This window comes from Dermacentor andersoni, chromosome 3 (assembly GCF_023375885.2).
Source record: "Dermacentor andersoni chromosome 3, qqDerAnde1_hic_scaffold, whole genome shotgun sequence".
In the NCBI taxonomy this organism is placed as follows: domain Eukaryota; kingdom Metazoa; phylum Arthropoda; class Arachnida; order Ixodida; family Ixodidae; genus Dermacentor; species Dermacentor andersoni.
In genome coordinates this window covers 113,840,282-113,855,288 of record NC_092816.1, presented here as the reverse complement: position 1 = coordinate 113,855,288, position 15,007 = coordinate 113,840,282, and the positions used below count along the sequence as shown (strand labels likewise).

Sequence of the window (15,007 nt, the reverse complement as noted above, 5' to 3'; positions counted from 1 at the left end):
GACATACAAATTTAAAGCGTCGCTATGGAAAGCGCTTCTATCGAGGCGTCAGAACTTATGTCGCTGCGACAGAAAGTAGCACATTTTTGTAGTCCCGACAGAGAGTTCCTGTTGCGATGTCAGAGTCGCTGTTGCGATAAAAAGTTGTTGCGACTTCATACTCTTGCGGTCGCGACAGAACGTTTCTGTTGCGACTACAGAGCTCTTGGCTGTCGCGACCGAGTGTTTCTGTTGAGACGTCGGAATTGCTGTCGTAACGTCAAAGCCGCTGTCACGATACAAAGCTGTTGTGACTACAGAATTCATGTCACAACAGAACGTTTCTGTTGCGACTACAGAGCTCTTGGCCGTCGCGACCGAGTGTTTCTGTTGAGACGTCGGAATTGCTGTCGTAACGTCAAAGCCGCTGTCACGATACAAAGCTGTTGTGACTACAGAATTCATGTCACAACAGAACGTTTCTGTTGCGACTACAGAGCTCTTGGCCGTCGCGACCGAGTGTTTCTGTTGAGACGTCGGAATTGCTGTCGTAACGTCAAAGCCGCTGTCACGATACAAAGCTGTTGTGACTACAGAATTCATGTCACAACAGAGCGTTTTTGTTGCGACTTCAGAACTCTTCGTCGTCGCGACAGAATCTTTCTATTGCGACGACAGAATTTCTGTCGTAGCGTCAGAATCGCTGTCACAATAGAAAGCTGTTGTAACGACTTCAGAACTCTTGTTGACGCGACAGAACGTTTCTGTTCCGACTTCAGAACTCCTGGTCTTCGCGACAGAATGTTTCTGTTGTGACATCCGAATTTCTGTCGTAACGTCAGAAATATCTGTCGCAACTACAGAAACATCAGGAACTTCTGTCGTACAACAGAAATTTCGGTAGTCACGACAGAAATTTCTGTAGTTGCGACAAGAATTCCTGTTGTCTTTTTCAACTGGGACGTTTTTTCTTTGTTTTTACGTCTGTCTCTAAATGAGCGGGAAAATGATTTCACATAGCATTCCAAGAGAGCTTTTTAAAAGAAGTCATGGAATATTTGACTGAGTTTGGGTTACTTGTGTACAGCCGCTATTACCACGCGCTATTCCATTTTTGGAGCAGCTGCGTTGCGAGAAACCCACGCAGGCAAGTGTATGTGCATAGGCGCACGAAAGCTGGGATGGAAAGCTTATCTGTTCTGCTGCCGACAGAACCTAGAATTTACATGCAACCACAGATAGGAAATGACACAAAGAACGCTTGGGCTGTCACAATTTCAGGTCCAGAACTTGCACTTGTTGGACGGGTTCATGTACGAACCCCGCGTGCAGTGGTATGCATCCGAGAACTCGGGCATGTTCATGAGTGGCACGATACACCGAGAGCGGCCAGGTGGGTAGCGATCGCGGCCAGAGAGCCAGGGTGCCGGTTCCCTTGTTTGTTTCTCACACCACGTGGTGCAATGACCGACGAAGAATAGCTGGTTCGCAGTCATGGTGACGCCAGGCAGCGTGGTGTCTCTCTTCGAGGGTGGCAGCGACCTAAACGCGGAGTATGCCATCGTTGTTCCCCCTAAATCGGCGAGGTTTTCAGAGTCTAGCGTCTCGTTTAGGACTTCTTGCCTTTGCCGCAGGACCTGCGAGATGCACAGCCATCCCAGTGATCATCAGCCATTGGTTTGACTGATAGTAGTAGTAGTACCGGTAGTAGGAAGTTATGTCATCAATATGGGTGGTAATCACCTTGTGACCTTGAACAAGCAGGGGCTAACCATTGCTTGTCTTTCTCCAGTGGAATGCGTTATCGAAATTAATACTATTGTGTGGTCTGCGTTTCAGTTGAATACTGGCGGTCACCTTTTTGTGGCAGTGAAGAAAAAGCTACGGCGGCAAAGTGCACTCAATTCAGTGCGCTTCTGGAATAATTATCACAATTTCATCAGCGATAGTTTAGTCTGTGGAAGGCAAGACATAAGCACCTCATTACAACAGCAAAATAACACTAAATACGCAACTGAGTGATAAAGCGGGCTTATTTTTCGGCTTTAATTACGACGTTCGTATCTGTTGCGTAAGCTACGCCGATTAGCATCGGCTCCAAAATACCAAATGTCGCGTCAAACGCTCTCCGACTTCGGGGCGCGGTAACATGTGCGCAGAAGCGCAGCCATGGAGGTTTCCTCTTCGCCGGCACAAAATATTCTCCGCGAGTATAGCTGCGTCATTGTAGCAAAAACCACGGACTATCGCTTTCAAGTTTTGTGAGAAAAATAACAACAACAAAAAAAATGTTATGGCTACAGATTAGGAGATATCGGCAAATTGTGACTCACAGCAACGCTTTTATTTGAAACGTTATAATCATGCTTCTTCTCTAGGCCCCTGGTCAATCGTACTCACGTGATGCCATGCATGTATTCTTGAAGTGCAAGGTGGTTTCGTCGCTAAATTTCACAAGAGCGTTATTTCACATTCGTTCCCACTCAGAGTAAGAACTCGTGGTGGTATTTTGAATAGGTAGTTTAGCATAATAAGAGAAAATGTCTTCGCAGTACTCAGTTGGTATCAGGAAAATCACTAGACAAAATTGGCACACAAGGGCATGTACAGCTCAACAGACATTCGCAGGGCCTCTAATTTTCGGTGGTATTTGCAAGGTTTTTTTTTTTTTTCGCTAAGAATTCCGTTAAATAATTACGCGCACCTTGTCGACGCCAGGCTGCGCTATTGATGAAACGTAGACGAGTTTCTTCGTAAGTTTGCACAAAATCTGAATCAGATTAGAGGCGCTATAACGCAAATCGATTCCAACATGTTTCTATTCCATTTCTGCTACTGGCCCTCTAGATTGGTCAAAACTTATCGAGACACCCGCACTTCGCTTGTCTGTCACGAGACGTCACGATAACTGCTAAAATTCCCCATTTGATATGACGTTAACAACTGATTAGGCATGATTAGGCCCGCAAAGGATAAACATTTATTTCTGCTTGTGAGTGTTTGCTTCCAATTAAACCTCCGTGATTGGTAAAATGTTTTCGGCCTGGTGGCCATTTCACTTCTCAATCTAGCGACGTTATCGAACCGCGGAGAGTCGCTCCGTCAAAGTGACGTGCACGCACTAAAGTTTCTTTCATATGACAAAAACAGCATTTTTCACAGCACAGCTGGAGCCTACCTCATTCCGAAAAGAATAAAACTTGGATGGCCGCCGATCCCTCTAGCACTGGCTATTCGGTGTTGCAGCTGATAATGATTTCGCCTGCGCATAATAATTTTTGCGTAAAGGTAAGATGTTTTCGAGTTCTTTTGGCACGCATGCGAGATTTGTGCGAGATCTACCGAATATAATTCACTGGGGATTCGTAAAAGCGGATTTTTACCGTTGCATTGCGCGCCACCCCGATGTTCATTAGCCACCGCAACCGAAGAAACGGAAAGTGGACCAAGCGCAGGCGCCGACACCGCCCTCCTCATCTGGTCATCTATTTGCACTGCACTAGCTCTGTCCACCCAAACATTATCCACTTCTGCGTGTACCTCGTTTATACTACCTGTTATATTCTGCAAGATGCGTTTAATTGCACCGATACTTACCTAGAGAAAGCTTGTAATCAATATATGCGTGTAAGTAACCCATGCGCGCATTCACACTCCCTGCCAATCTCATTGGGCCCAATTTTGTGAATCCATTATTAGCCCTTCTAATGCAATTCCTTTTAAGCATTTTATTCGATTAGTTATTTTGATATGTGCTATCGGCACCTGTCCTTTATTAAGCTACACTCACACTCGTCTCTTTTTTCCATGGACCTCTAATGAATGAATGTTCCTCTATTGCCATTTGCCAATGCATACCTCGACTCATTAGCATGTCATGTGTCTTCCTTTACTTGACCATGTGAATCTATTGTGCACTTCCCACACACACAATATTTCATAAGACGCGGTGGCTTCAAATCTTGCAGATGCGTCTTGTCGGAGTGTGCATAGTATTAACTTCGCGAATGAGCTTCGTTTGAATGTCCAGCTCCTTATACCGCTTTAGCCCACCTACACAGTCTATACTTATACTTTGTGCGCCTTTCTTCAACATCTTCTTTTTATTTCTACTCCTTTCAGGCTTGTCGCTCCACTAAATAGTTATTTTACCTTCCTCATTGCCTAGAGCGGACTGAAAAATCTGACTGTGCAGCGAATCAACATCAAACTGGCACTGCTACATGCTCGCTAAAATGTGTTCCGCCATGAATAAAACCACTGATGCGCCTTGCTCGGTGGACCTGGCGATTGATGCTAATCTGTGCGAAATTTATTACAATAGGTAGATTCCAAAATCTCTCCATTTAGTGAAACCTCTGCCGTTTCTATTTCACATATCTGCCGTTCAACCTCTGGTACCTAACACCCTGCGATTTGCACTTCGATGGAAAGGTTCCTGAGATCGGTACATCCATAAGCTATTTCTTTCGCAATCCCTGGGCACCGTTCTTGTAGTACGTTGATTACTCCTGCCAATATTAGCACCAGGTGTCGTATCTTGATTTTGTCACACTGCCACACACAGGGTACAAGGAGCATTTACTCATTCGGGGCACATGGGAAGAAAACCAAGACGTGTCTTTCACTACCTGTAGACAGGCAGTGAAATCAGAAGGAATTGTTTGGTAAATTGATTGGTCGCATTAGAAGCGATAATAATGAGCACAAGAATCGGGCCTTGTGGTATTAGTAGGGGATATGAATGCCACATGGAGAATTTAGATGGATATAATGTCTGCAACGGTTCTCTAGTGCTGGAACTGGGTGATGTACAGAACCTTACATTTGTTAATAGGGAGAATAAGGGTCAAGGGAATGTAACGGGGCATTGCGGAAACAGGCAGTCATGTATCGACTGTGCCTTAGTGCCAGATATGATCTGCGAACAACTAGACAAAATGATAATGGATGAACATGGAAAAAAAAAATGCCTGGCTGGCGATCACAAATGTGTAATCTTAAAATTTGGGGAGGTATTAATAGAAAATTCGAACTGATTGAATCAGAATTTCGAAAGAGAAAGTATAGAGGCTGATGGAGGCGTTACCTGCAACAGTGAGGGAAGATAACTGGTAGAGGCGTGCAGCCCGAAATAAGACAGATATGGCAAAAGAATTGTTCAATTTGAATGAGGAAGTGGCGGAAGAAGGAATTAAAGCAACTTACCGATGAGCATAAGCAGGCGTATTGGGATCATCGAGAAGCCATAAAATTGGGATTAAACGAAGAACAGGTGCGCCTTAGATAAAACAAATACCGAGAAAAGAGAAGGGCGACCAGCGAGCGAGCTTGTGCAACAGACAACTAAAACACAAACTGAACGCTGGATGCATAAATATCGCAAAAGAGACAGAGGCGTCCTAGAAGGAATTCTGGAACCATGTATAAGCACTCGGAACTCCGAATGAAAATTCGCAAACCGTAATAAGGGATGAAGTTGGCGACTTCTTCGAAGGGGCTGATGCATTAAGATGCACCAAATAAGGTATTAGGGTTTAGTTCGGCATGAAAGGAAGCGTAGTTAGGACTCAAACATATTATGAAGCAACAGAGAAGCCTAGTGATCAATATTTAGCATACAAATCGTTTACTACAAAAAGAAACAAAAAGAAATTTCCCTAAGAACATGCCAGCAGGACCCGATCAAATACCGATACAACTAATCAAAAACTGCGGTCCATAGAGCAAGGCTATGCTCACTGATGCTACAGAGCAAATGATTAGAAGACAAAAATTCCAGTTAGTTGGCTTGAAAGCATAGATGAACCTTATATACAAAGTCAAAGGTCATAAGAATAAGACGAGCTCCTAAAGGCCAGTTGCCGCATGGTCGCTGATATACCGGGTGTGTTTTAGAAGGTCGAAAATTTTACAAATGGCGTTTTAAATATTGCAGATGGCACAATTCTAACGCTTGTTCGAAACTACTCAGTGGAGCGGCCATTAGTTATACTAGAAATGAAAATACTTCTTTAAAAACTAACAATTACGCTAATAAACAACTTGAATAATTAAAGCACATATTTCATTCTACGAATTATAACTGGTGACTTCACAAGGCTGATCAATTTGGAACGAACTCTCTGAACTGCACCAGTTCCGATAATATTTTCAAAGTGTTTGAAGAAATGCACTGCGGTTCAGTTACTTCCTTTTTGCAGAAAGGCTGTTTTAGGCATTGAACCATAAAAGTAACAGGAACGGCAATGCGTTTCGTCGGACGTTTTGCAATTTTCTCGAAAGTGGTGCAGTCCAGAGAATAAGTCACACGTAGCTGCACCTTGCGAACTCAACGCCCATAATTCGTAAATAGAAATATATGCCGTAAAGTAATTATTTATAACCTTTATATGCGCAATGAGTAATATATCTTGTGAAGAATATTCATTTCTTGCAGAACTAATAGCCGCCTCATCGAGCAATTTATATCAAAGGTTATAATTGTGCTGATTGCCGCGGGCAACTTTTGGACATTTTGGACTTCATAAAAAACACCCGGTACAAAATGGCGATGCAAGCCATAAAGTTAGAACTCTTGAAGTGGGTTGAGAAAATGATGTACTGTGGGAACTGCAAGCGTTCAGACCATGCAGACGCTTGGAGAATAATATATCTGCACTAACTGAGGGCATATACATTTATGGATAGCATTTCTAGATATCATAGAAACTGTGACAACGTTGAAAGGGAATCATTATTGGATATTCTCAAGCACGAAAGGATAGATGAAGATTTCGTGGGGCTGCTGAGGCACAATCTCCATATGAGTCAACCCAGTACAAATTCCATGGAATGGCCAAAAATGTTGTGAATGATGGAAATTCACCACAGACTGAAGCACGAAAGTCCTCTGTCTGCATCGTTGTTGACGCTTTATGCTAAGGCATCAAAAGACGACTGGAAAACCGTGAATTAGTGTTTGATTTATCAGGCATAGGGCGGGGGGCTAACAGACAGAACCTGGAATTGAAGGTTTCCAGACTGACGTATGCGGACGACATTGTGCTACCAGCGGAGAATACAAGAGACTTAATGACACTAGCGAATATCTCTGGCAACGCGATGAAACATTTTGTCCCGGAAAAATCCGCAGTTCTGATTTGTAGTGAAGGGACGAGTAATTACGTTGTGTCAGTTCAGTAGTGTCAGTTCGATGGCAAGTCACACCCGCAGTCAAGCAAAATAAATACCTTGGCGTATAAATAAACGAAGGACGGACTAACTCAGGCGCCCACAAAAATCATCTAAAAATACATAAAGGAATCGGAATGTAGCAATAATAAAACACAGAGCACCTAGGGGCGAAATGAATATAAGGTGGTGCGTAGAATCTCGAAATGAGTAATTGTGCAAGCGCTAACGTTCGCAAATGCTATTCTATGAATAAAACCGTATATCTTCGCGAGGTTGGAAGTTAACCAAAGATCGGCAGGCCTGTTGGCTTTGGGGGTCCACGGGAAAACCACAAATGAGGCACTGTTCAGTGACATGGATAGCGTCTCTTTTGGAGTAAGAGTAAGTGCCAAATTAGTTTTGAAGAAAGACTCCGGGCCATGGTTGAAAATAAACGTGAGGCTATGTGCGCAAGGATCTGCACCTGATAAACATGTACACACAATGAAGAAAGAGGCTAAGACAGTCGGCAACGGATTATGGGGTAATTGAAAGTGTAAATAAACAACCACGTCACAGAAAAAGAAACGGCGAATTCAATGAGTGAATGGGAAAGATGGTCATGCAGAATTACAAGACTGAAAAGATTAGGAAAACGTGTACGATAACACAAAGGGCAGTGCCTTGATATTTGAGGCTGGGGCTGGTTGACTGAGGTAAAATACCATAACGGAGCAAGTATTCGCAACAGGATGAGGAAGGGCTCAACTGCATAAAAAATACGAAGGGATTGCGAAGGGATTCCGCCAGTGTTACCCGTAGGTAACAGATACCACCCAGAAGAGCTTAGATTTGTAGTGGACGGAAGCATCAACCGGTCAGCCGGCGAGAAAAGCAAATAAGGTTTAAGTATTAGTGCAAAAACACAAGGAAGAGATTCGTAGGACTCGATCTGTTACAGATATAGGTAGCGGCACAAGGTGGATATAGAAGTTTTGAGGCAGATGGAGAAGAGGGTCGGAGAGGTTTATAGAAAAATTTCACAATGAAAAACATGTACAGCATTCTTAAATAAATCAAGTAGGCTAGGTGACTATTCGTCATCGCGACGTTTCGCAGGAAATGCCAATAAATCATCATCATCTTCAACAACACTAACACCTGCGTTGCTTGGCATTCGCTATCAGTTCCTTGAGCGGTTTCCCGGGAAGCACGGTAATATGGACTCACCAGTGTGCACCTGCTCTCTCTCTCTCTCTCTTCTGGAGAGTATTCGACACCCGACTCTGCGCCCAGAAAAACTACAAAATTCACCCTCTCCTGCTGGGATGCCGGTTTGCTTATCTTGGAAAAATGCCTGTTTGAAGCTCGAAAACTGAACACCTTGGCCAACGGTGTCTGAGAAGACGTCCTTCATCCCGATCCTATGAAACTGTGCGTCGTATCAGAGCTCCCGAAGCCGCCACCTGGCGGCACCACGCAGCTATATTTTATTTGCCTGTGTTTGTATTTCTGAAGTTTCGTGCAGAACCTTGCAACTGAGATCACACCCGTAAAGTAACTTCTATATTGTGACGATGCACTTGCTACGTGGTTGGGGGCACGTGAAAATGCGTTTACGACTCTCTGTCAACCCCTTACAACTCCGTCAATTTTATGTAATTTATGTAATTGGACGCAAGGCGCACCGAGAGAACTTAGCACTGATGCCAGTGGTGTCGGTCTTGGCTCTGTGCTGGCCTAGTGTAAGACCATCGTAGGTGAATACCCGGTCACCTATGCCTGTTGTGCCCTCAAAAAATCTGAGGCCAATTACTCTTTAAGAGAAAAATAGTGAGTGGCCATCGTATGTGCCCCTCTAAAAATTTCGCCTGTATCTATACGGTCAACCTTCCGACGGTGTAATGGGCTACCATGGTTGTCTAATCCCAAAGACCAGTCCATCTCTCTCGCTGGGTAGGACATCCATATCCAAGAATATAACTACGTCGTCTGTATTTGCGGACTTAGGCTCTCCGGCGCGGATGCCCTGTCGTGGTTCGCAGTAATTTTAGACGACAGTGCATAAAACTCCAGCCTTAATGTCTCAGCCCTCGACATCTCGCAGATGGCACTAGACCTAAAAAGTTCTATTTATTGCCTGGCTATATAATTTCCTGTCAGAACCTGCAATTGCTACGGTACCTCGCGCGTTGCGCCGACACGCGCAGCATTTTGTTATTCGCGAGGCGCTTCATTACCACCACAGCTATCATGATGATGATCTAAATGGCTTTTAGCAGTGTCCCACCAACTCCACAAAGATTTGTGCCAATATTTCCACTCTCAGCTCCAGTTTGGTCATGGCGCCGTGTGAAAAAAGTCTGACCAACCATTCCACTCTTTGAAAATGAGATGACCAGCGAAGGTGTAGCATATTACACAGGGTTACCGAAGGGTAGGTGTATTCATTTGCGTCATATGGCAATGCTAGTGACGATAGCTTTCTGATTATTGTGATGTACACTGAATGATTCTGTTACAAACTTAGACAGAATCTTGGCCAACATTAAAAGTATACTCGACCGTTGTTGAGTATTTGAGTGACCCGTATTGGTGTGGCACTTGAAACCAAACTGTTCAAGCATAAACTCAGTGAACCATTTCTTGTCTGGTTTTGAAAAATCCACATTCAAGTGTGCAACGAGGGTCACAGAAGTAGTTCAATCGCGGCTAACCCACGCTAAGTGTGTTGTGATCAACTTCTCTATATCACTCTTGGGTGTGCCTTGAGATATATACAGAGCGGATATGGCAATCCCGTCTTACGTTCGTACGGCACAGATATCCCTACAGTAACTGACATCGTCCTCTTGCGAATCAGGAGTGTATGGTCGTACATACGCATACGCACACCCATCATACGCAGTACACCCATCTACTTGACTGGTTTAGTTCATTTAATTTTATTCATTTTTATTAATATTACGGGTAGAGTGTTTGAGGCCTGCATCACCTCAGCTACGGGTTGGCCTGCTATTGGACTATCTCCGGGATAGGACCACACTTTTCGCCAAGGACTCGACAGATGCATTCGGGGGTAGTTGTATGCCGCTTCCCTGTAAAACATTCACGCGATTGCGGCTACGATATCATAGGCGTGGGATATACAACTTCGTCCACAAATACGAGCGCTCCTGCATTGACTGCCGGCGTCGCAAATCTGTATCTCGCCTCTCCGCCTCCCCACTCCAGCCGCTTCCTTGACCCCGTCTTCACCAATTTTAACATGTTAGCGCTTATTTATACCAACCGCTTCGGTATATGTTTGCTGGTAGCTGTTGGATCGTGGTCACTGTGTATCATTTCACACAATATGCTCAAACCATCGTTTTACTTGCTGCAACAGTGCGCAACCTTGTCTCATTCATCCTGCGCAACTTTGTTCTCCGCCATGGTGTGCCTCAAAAACTGCTGACCTATCGAAGACAGATGTTCCTCTCAAAAGTTCTGCAGTTCCTCCTTTCTGAATGTCACATTACTGGCCGTACCAATACCGCTTTTGATCCGATCACTAGACTAATGGCTTATCAGAACTCTTGGTGACATGCTTTCAATACATGCGCTGTCAGACCACTGCAACTGCAATCTTGTGCTTCCGTTTGTCACATACGCCTACAACACCACCTCGCAAGGCACCGCCGGAGCGCAACCGCTCTTTCTGCTAGAGGAACCGCTAACCCTACTGTCCCAGTGGCACTATTCGACCGTACTATCACTAGCCTGACGAGAGCTCACCTATTTCGGTGGTCGCTCAACACACCGAGGAATGCCGACAATAGGGCCGTTCTTGGACGTCCGCTGACCAGTGCCACCGAAAACAGCGTCACGATGTAACTAAACTTGCTTCTTCATGCACCATTTTAGGCGCTTCTCGCTACCCCTTCTCCTCCTGGGCTTTCATGCAAGCTGCTTTCAATGTACGTGGTCGTGCAAATATCCCCCGTCTGCTACCTGGTCGAAACCATTACACCGTCTTCAGATATCCATCGTCGCGGCTGAGAGACTGCCCGTGTTCATCGAGTGAAACTGTATTACGATGCGCTGACCTCGTCCTGCCAGTAGATCGCCAGTATGTCTACCGTTCAGCGGTGCGGTTGATTGCAAAAAAGAACATGGCCACCCTCTGAAGCCGCGTCGCTAATCGCGTGCCTTGGAGCCAGTTTGCCACCCTACTGAGCCCTTGATGCTGCTGTGTTTGTCGCACGCATTAGATGGTCTCACCAAACCGTTTTAACACTTGCCAGAACAATAGCACATAATTATCCTGGAGACAGACGGCGATTGATGACAAAGCACCACCCATATCATAGCCGTATATTTTTTTGCCCAGATTTCTTAAGAGCTTGGCTAATATAAACTGGGACACGCTGTACAAACAGCATCAGTTTTACTTTAGTCTGGTGAGTACCTATAGAAAAAGTTCATCAAAGTTTATAGAAAATGCAACAAATATCATTTTTGAAACACACACTTTTATAATTTTACCAAGTGTTAGAAATGATATATATTAATATACGGAATTTCTTCTTTTCTTTATCTTCCTAAAACACTTTATGAGATTTCTTTTCCTCTCCGTCACTCATTTCTCGCTCTACAGCTGTAAAACATGTTTGCAAACCATCTACTCTTCAAGAGAGTCGAGATAGAACTTGCAGAATTCGTGTTGTTTTAATGCCAAGAATACCCAGAACAGCACTTTATGCTGCATTTCCGCAATGGTCTTTTTTTACAAGCGGTTTTGGGATGTTCAGGGCCGACAAAGTCTAGCGATACCCGGGTAAAATTCTGCAAATACTAGCGAATGATTTACATCAGTACAATACGCTACAGCAGCCCCCTGAATATATTTGCCTTTCAAATAACAAATAGGTCATTCCCAGATTGTGCTTTGGAGTTATAGGAATATTTTAAATAAAGAAATCAAATGTACTGATGAAAACAGCCGAGACAATATTCAATTACAAGCAGCGTCTTTTTAGGAAGAAGGGTGCGCGCCTTTGACGCGTAATTTAACTGCCTGAGAACAACCATCCATGCTCAAAGATGCATTGCCCTGTTGCCAAGGCTGTGTATCTTTTTCCGACGCTAAAGCTCATAATGAGTTTCTGGTCGGCTTCTCTACGAAAATATTCTACGTTGAGGAAGATGGCGCGATCCATTGGGCCATCACCGCGCCCGGCTTAGCCCAGGAACAGCTGGACGGGCATAAACTGGGGTGACTCATCGACTAGCGTAAGTGCCATATACAAGTGCCTGCTCTTACGTTCACCTGTGAACTACCAGTGTTCTTTATCCCCGTCGGTGCGTTATGAGTTATGATTCCAACGTAACCTCCACCCTCCTGAAGCATAACTGCGAGTCGGCCTAGTTGGCCTCCATGTTGTATTTTCATTGTTACATGAGAAGATTCTGTGTGCGTCTCACGAGGAGCCCGAGTCCGGATGTTTGGCCTTCACACGCACGCTTTCACGTATACGGGATATGAATACTACTAGCTTTTCATTTCCCGCCCCGTCAAGCAACATCTTAAGGGATATCGCGGTTGTCCCAAGTGCAAAACACTTCCCGTGCGTCCTGCTGGCTAATTGCACTATTGGTCACTAAAACTCGCGTTTCTGCAGATTTGACACGAATTTGCTTGAGTCGTTCCCATTGTCCAAGACTGGTAAGCGCTGGAGCGCTATCGCCCTGGACTGCGCGCCGAAATACAGCGAAATTCGCGTATTTGCTTGCCGCTTTTATTGTCAATGCATAGTGTATCCCATTCGCTTAAACATTCATGTAGTAGCCGACATAGGCACAGCATTTGCTGCGCACCTCATCACAAAAATTGACGGTCACTTAAGTGTGCTTACTTCATTTTATAGCGCAGGCATTATGATTTCTATAATCCCTGACGTACATGATACGTGACGTCATACATTTTCACGTGTCCTTCACGACTCTACGTTAATCCATCTTAATCCACCTGACTTCAATTTACTTCAAATTATTCCACCTTGCTCTAATTCGTACAAACCATAATCTCATTTAATGCACTTTAATCTGCCTTAATCCACTTCAATCGGTCTTTATCCACCCGGCTTTAACTTTCACCATCTTTCGTCACCGCTGATGGTTTGGGTGGCACTTGTTTAGGACAACGCCGGCTTTTCTGCCTCAAGGGGCATATATTCATTCCGAATTATTGATATAGAGCTGAGTGACAAAATTTACGGCAATGTCAGGGCTTGCTATCTGTAAACGAACGGCTCACATAGCGTATAAAGAAAAGCATGGGTAAGGTGATATTTCACACATGTTGAGGAAGGCCACAAGTGGGACGACATGATTGCTTACGGGCGTTCATGTAGCAACACTGCTGTTTAAGAAAAAACCGGCTTCAGTCATTTCCGTTTGCTGCATGTGTCGGAGAACTCAGCAATGTTGTACGCCATGTTCCGCTATTATCCGAATGCTGCCGAGTTTCTTTGATGGGCCATGCTCCGGGGCGGCTAATGTTGCTCGAATGCCTATCTGCCGAATGCATATCTGCCGTCAATAGCATGACACCAACCAGTGCAACTTTCCTAACCGAGGTATGAGGCACCACGCTCGCGATAAAGTGAGAAATAGAACAACGATGCGCCAGCGTGGATAAGTCGCTTATTTGGCCTTCTGCAGTTCTGCAGCGACTGAGCAACATCACTTAAAAAGTTATTTGTGAAGGGAAACGAACAAATCGCTACTCTCGATACACTGCGTAACCATTCCCGCAGATAGCACCACTCGGCACTTCGCTCACCAGCAACCCGTTCCCCTCTACAGCTCAATTGCGACCATCTTTTCTACTACGCCTGTCCACTTAGGAATAAGACGCTGCTTTCAGAAAACGGTGAAACACCAACTACCTGCGGGGAACACTGAACGCTGGCAAATGCTACAACGCGCAATCAAGCAACGATGTTCTACCCTGATGAATACGCCAACCTCAATTCAGCCGCATCTGTGGCTTGATGGCCTTGCGATATTGCCTGCGACAATATTCTACTTCCTCCCAACATTGACAATCCCTGATAGATGAATGGATCAGGAAAGGGAGAGAGCTTTGAAAAGAGGTTTTTAGCTGAAGACGCTGACATGCATGAACAGCAGGGTTATGGACACCCAGCACACACTGGGTTAGCAGTTAAACTTTCCCTCCAGCATTCTCGGTCGTTTCTCTACTGAACACTCCATGACAACTCAAGAAACTTAATGGCAGCACCAGCCCTAAATAGAAATGATCACGATGGCGTTTCATGAAAAGCCTAGCGCCTTCTTCAGTCGAGGGTCCGCGCTGCGCTCAACTCACTGGAGTGGAGCAACAACTTCGACTCCAAAGTAGTCTGAGAACACGAGGGTAAATATTCGCTTGAGTGGTGGCTTAATTTTTTCAGAACCACATCAGTCGTTTATTGGCCATGCATCTTGCTGCTGAGCATGACGTCTGGCGTTCGATTTCTGCCTGCGTACTGTCATTTCTGTAGGGGCGGAAGGCGAAATGGACAGTGTACGGTACTTCGGATTCACCTTAAAGAACCCTAGATGGTGCAAATTCATAAATCTATAGCCTCGCGCAAAGGCGTCGATGGGTTCCTTTGTGTCAATGAATTCCCTCATTATAATTGTTTCAATGCTGTCTTGAAACCGAAGAGTGCGGTTCTATTACAAGCAAACAACAAGGGGCCAGTTTCATTCGCCAGCACTTTGAGGTAGAATTGCAGGACGACTCACGCGAAACAGAGGCTGTGGCTTGTAGTGATCACGCGGCGGCGGTTGACGTTCAGCTTATTCACCTACGTCTCAGAGC

At 44.9% G+C, this 15,007-nt stretch overlaps 1 protein-coding gene across 1 annotated transcript in view; it reads right to left on the bottom strand.

The window, feature by feature from the left end:
* Positions 1-1,081: 1,081 nt before the first annotated feature.
* Positions 1,082-15,007, bottom strand: part of LOC129386416 (neprilysin-1-like) — a 94,183-nt gene continuing 80,257 nt past the window's right edge. The window contains exon 11 of the mRNA XM_055074350.1: positions 1,082-1,616. Coding sequence (XP_054930325.1) covers positions 1,257-1,616 — 360 coding nt within the window. The 3' untranslated portion in view covers positions 1,082-1,256. The remainder of the gene's footprint in view (positions 1,617-15,007) is intronic.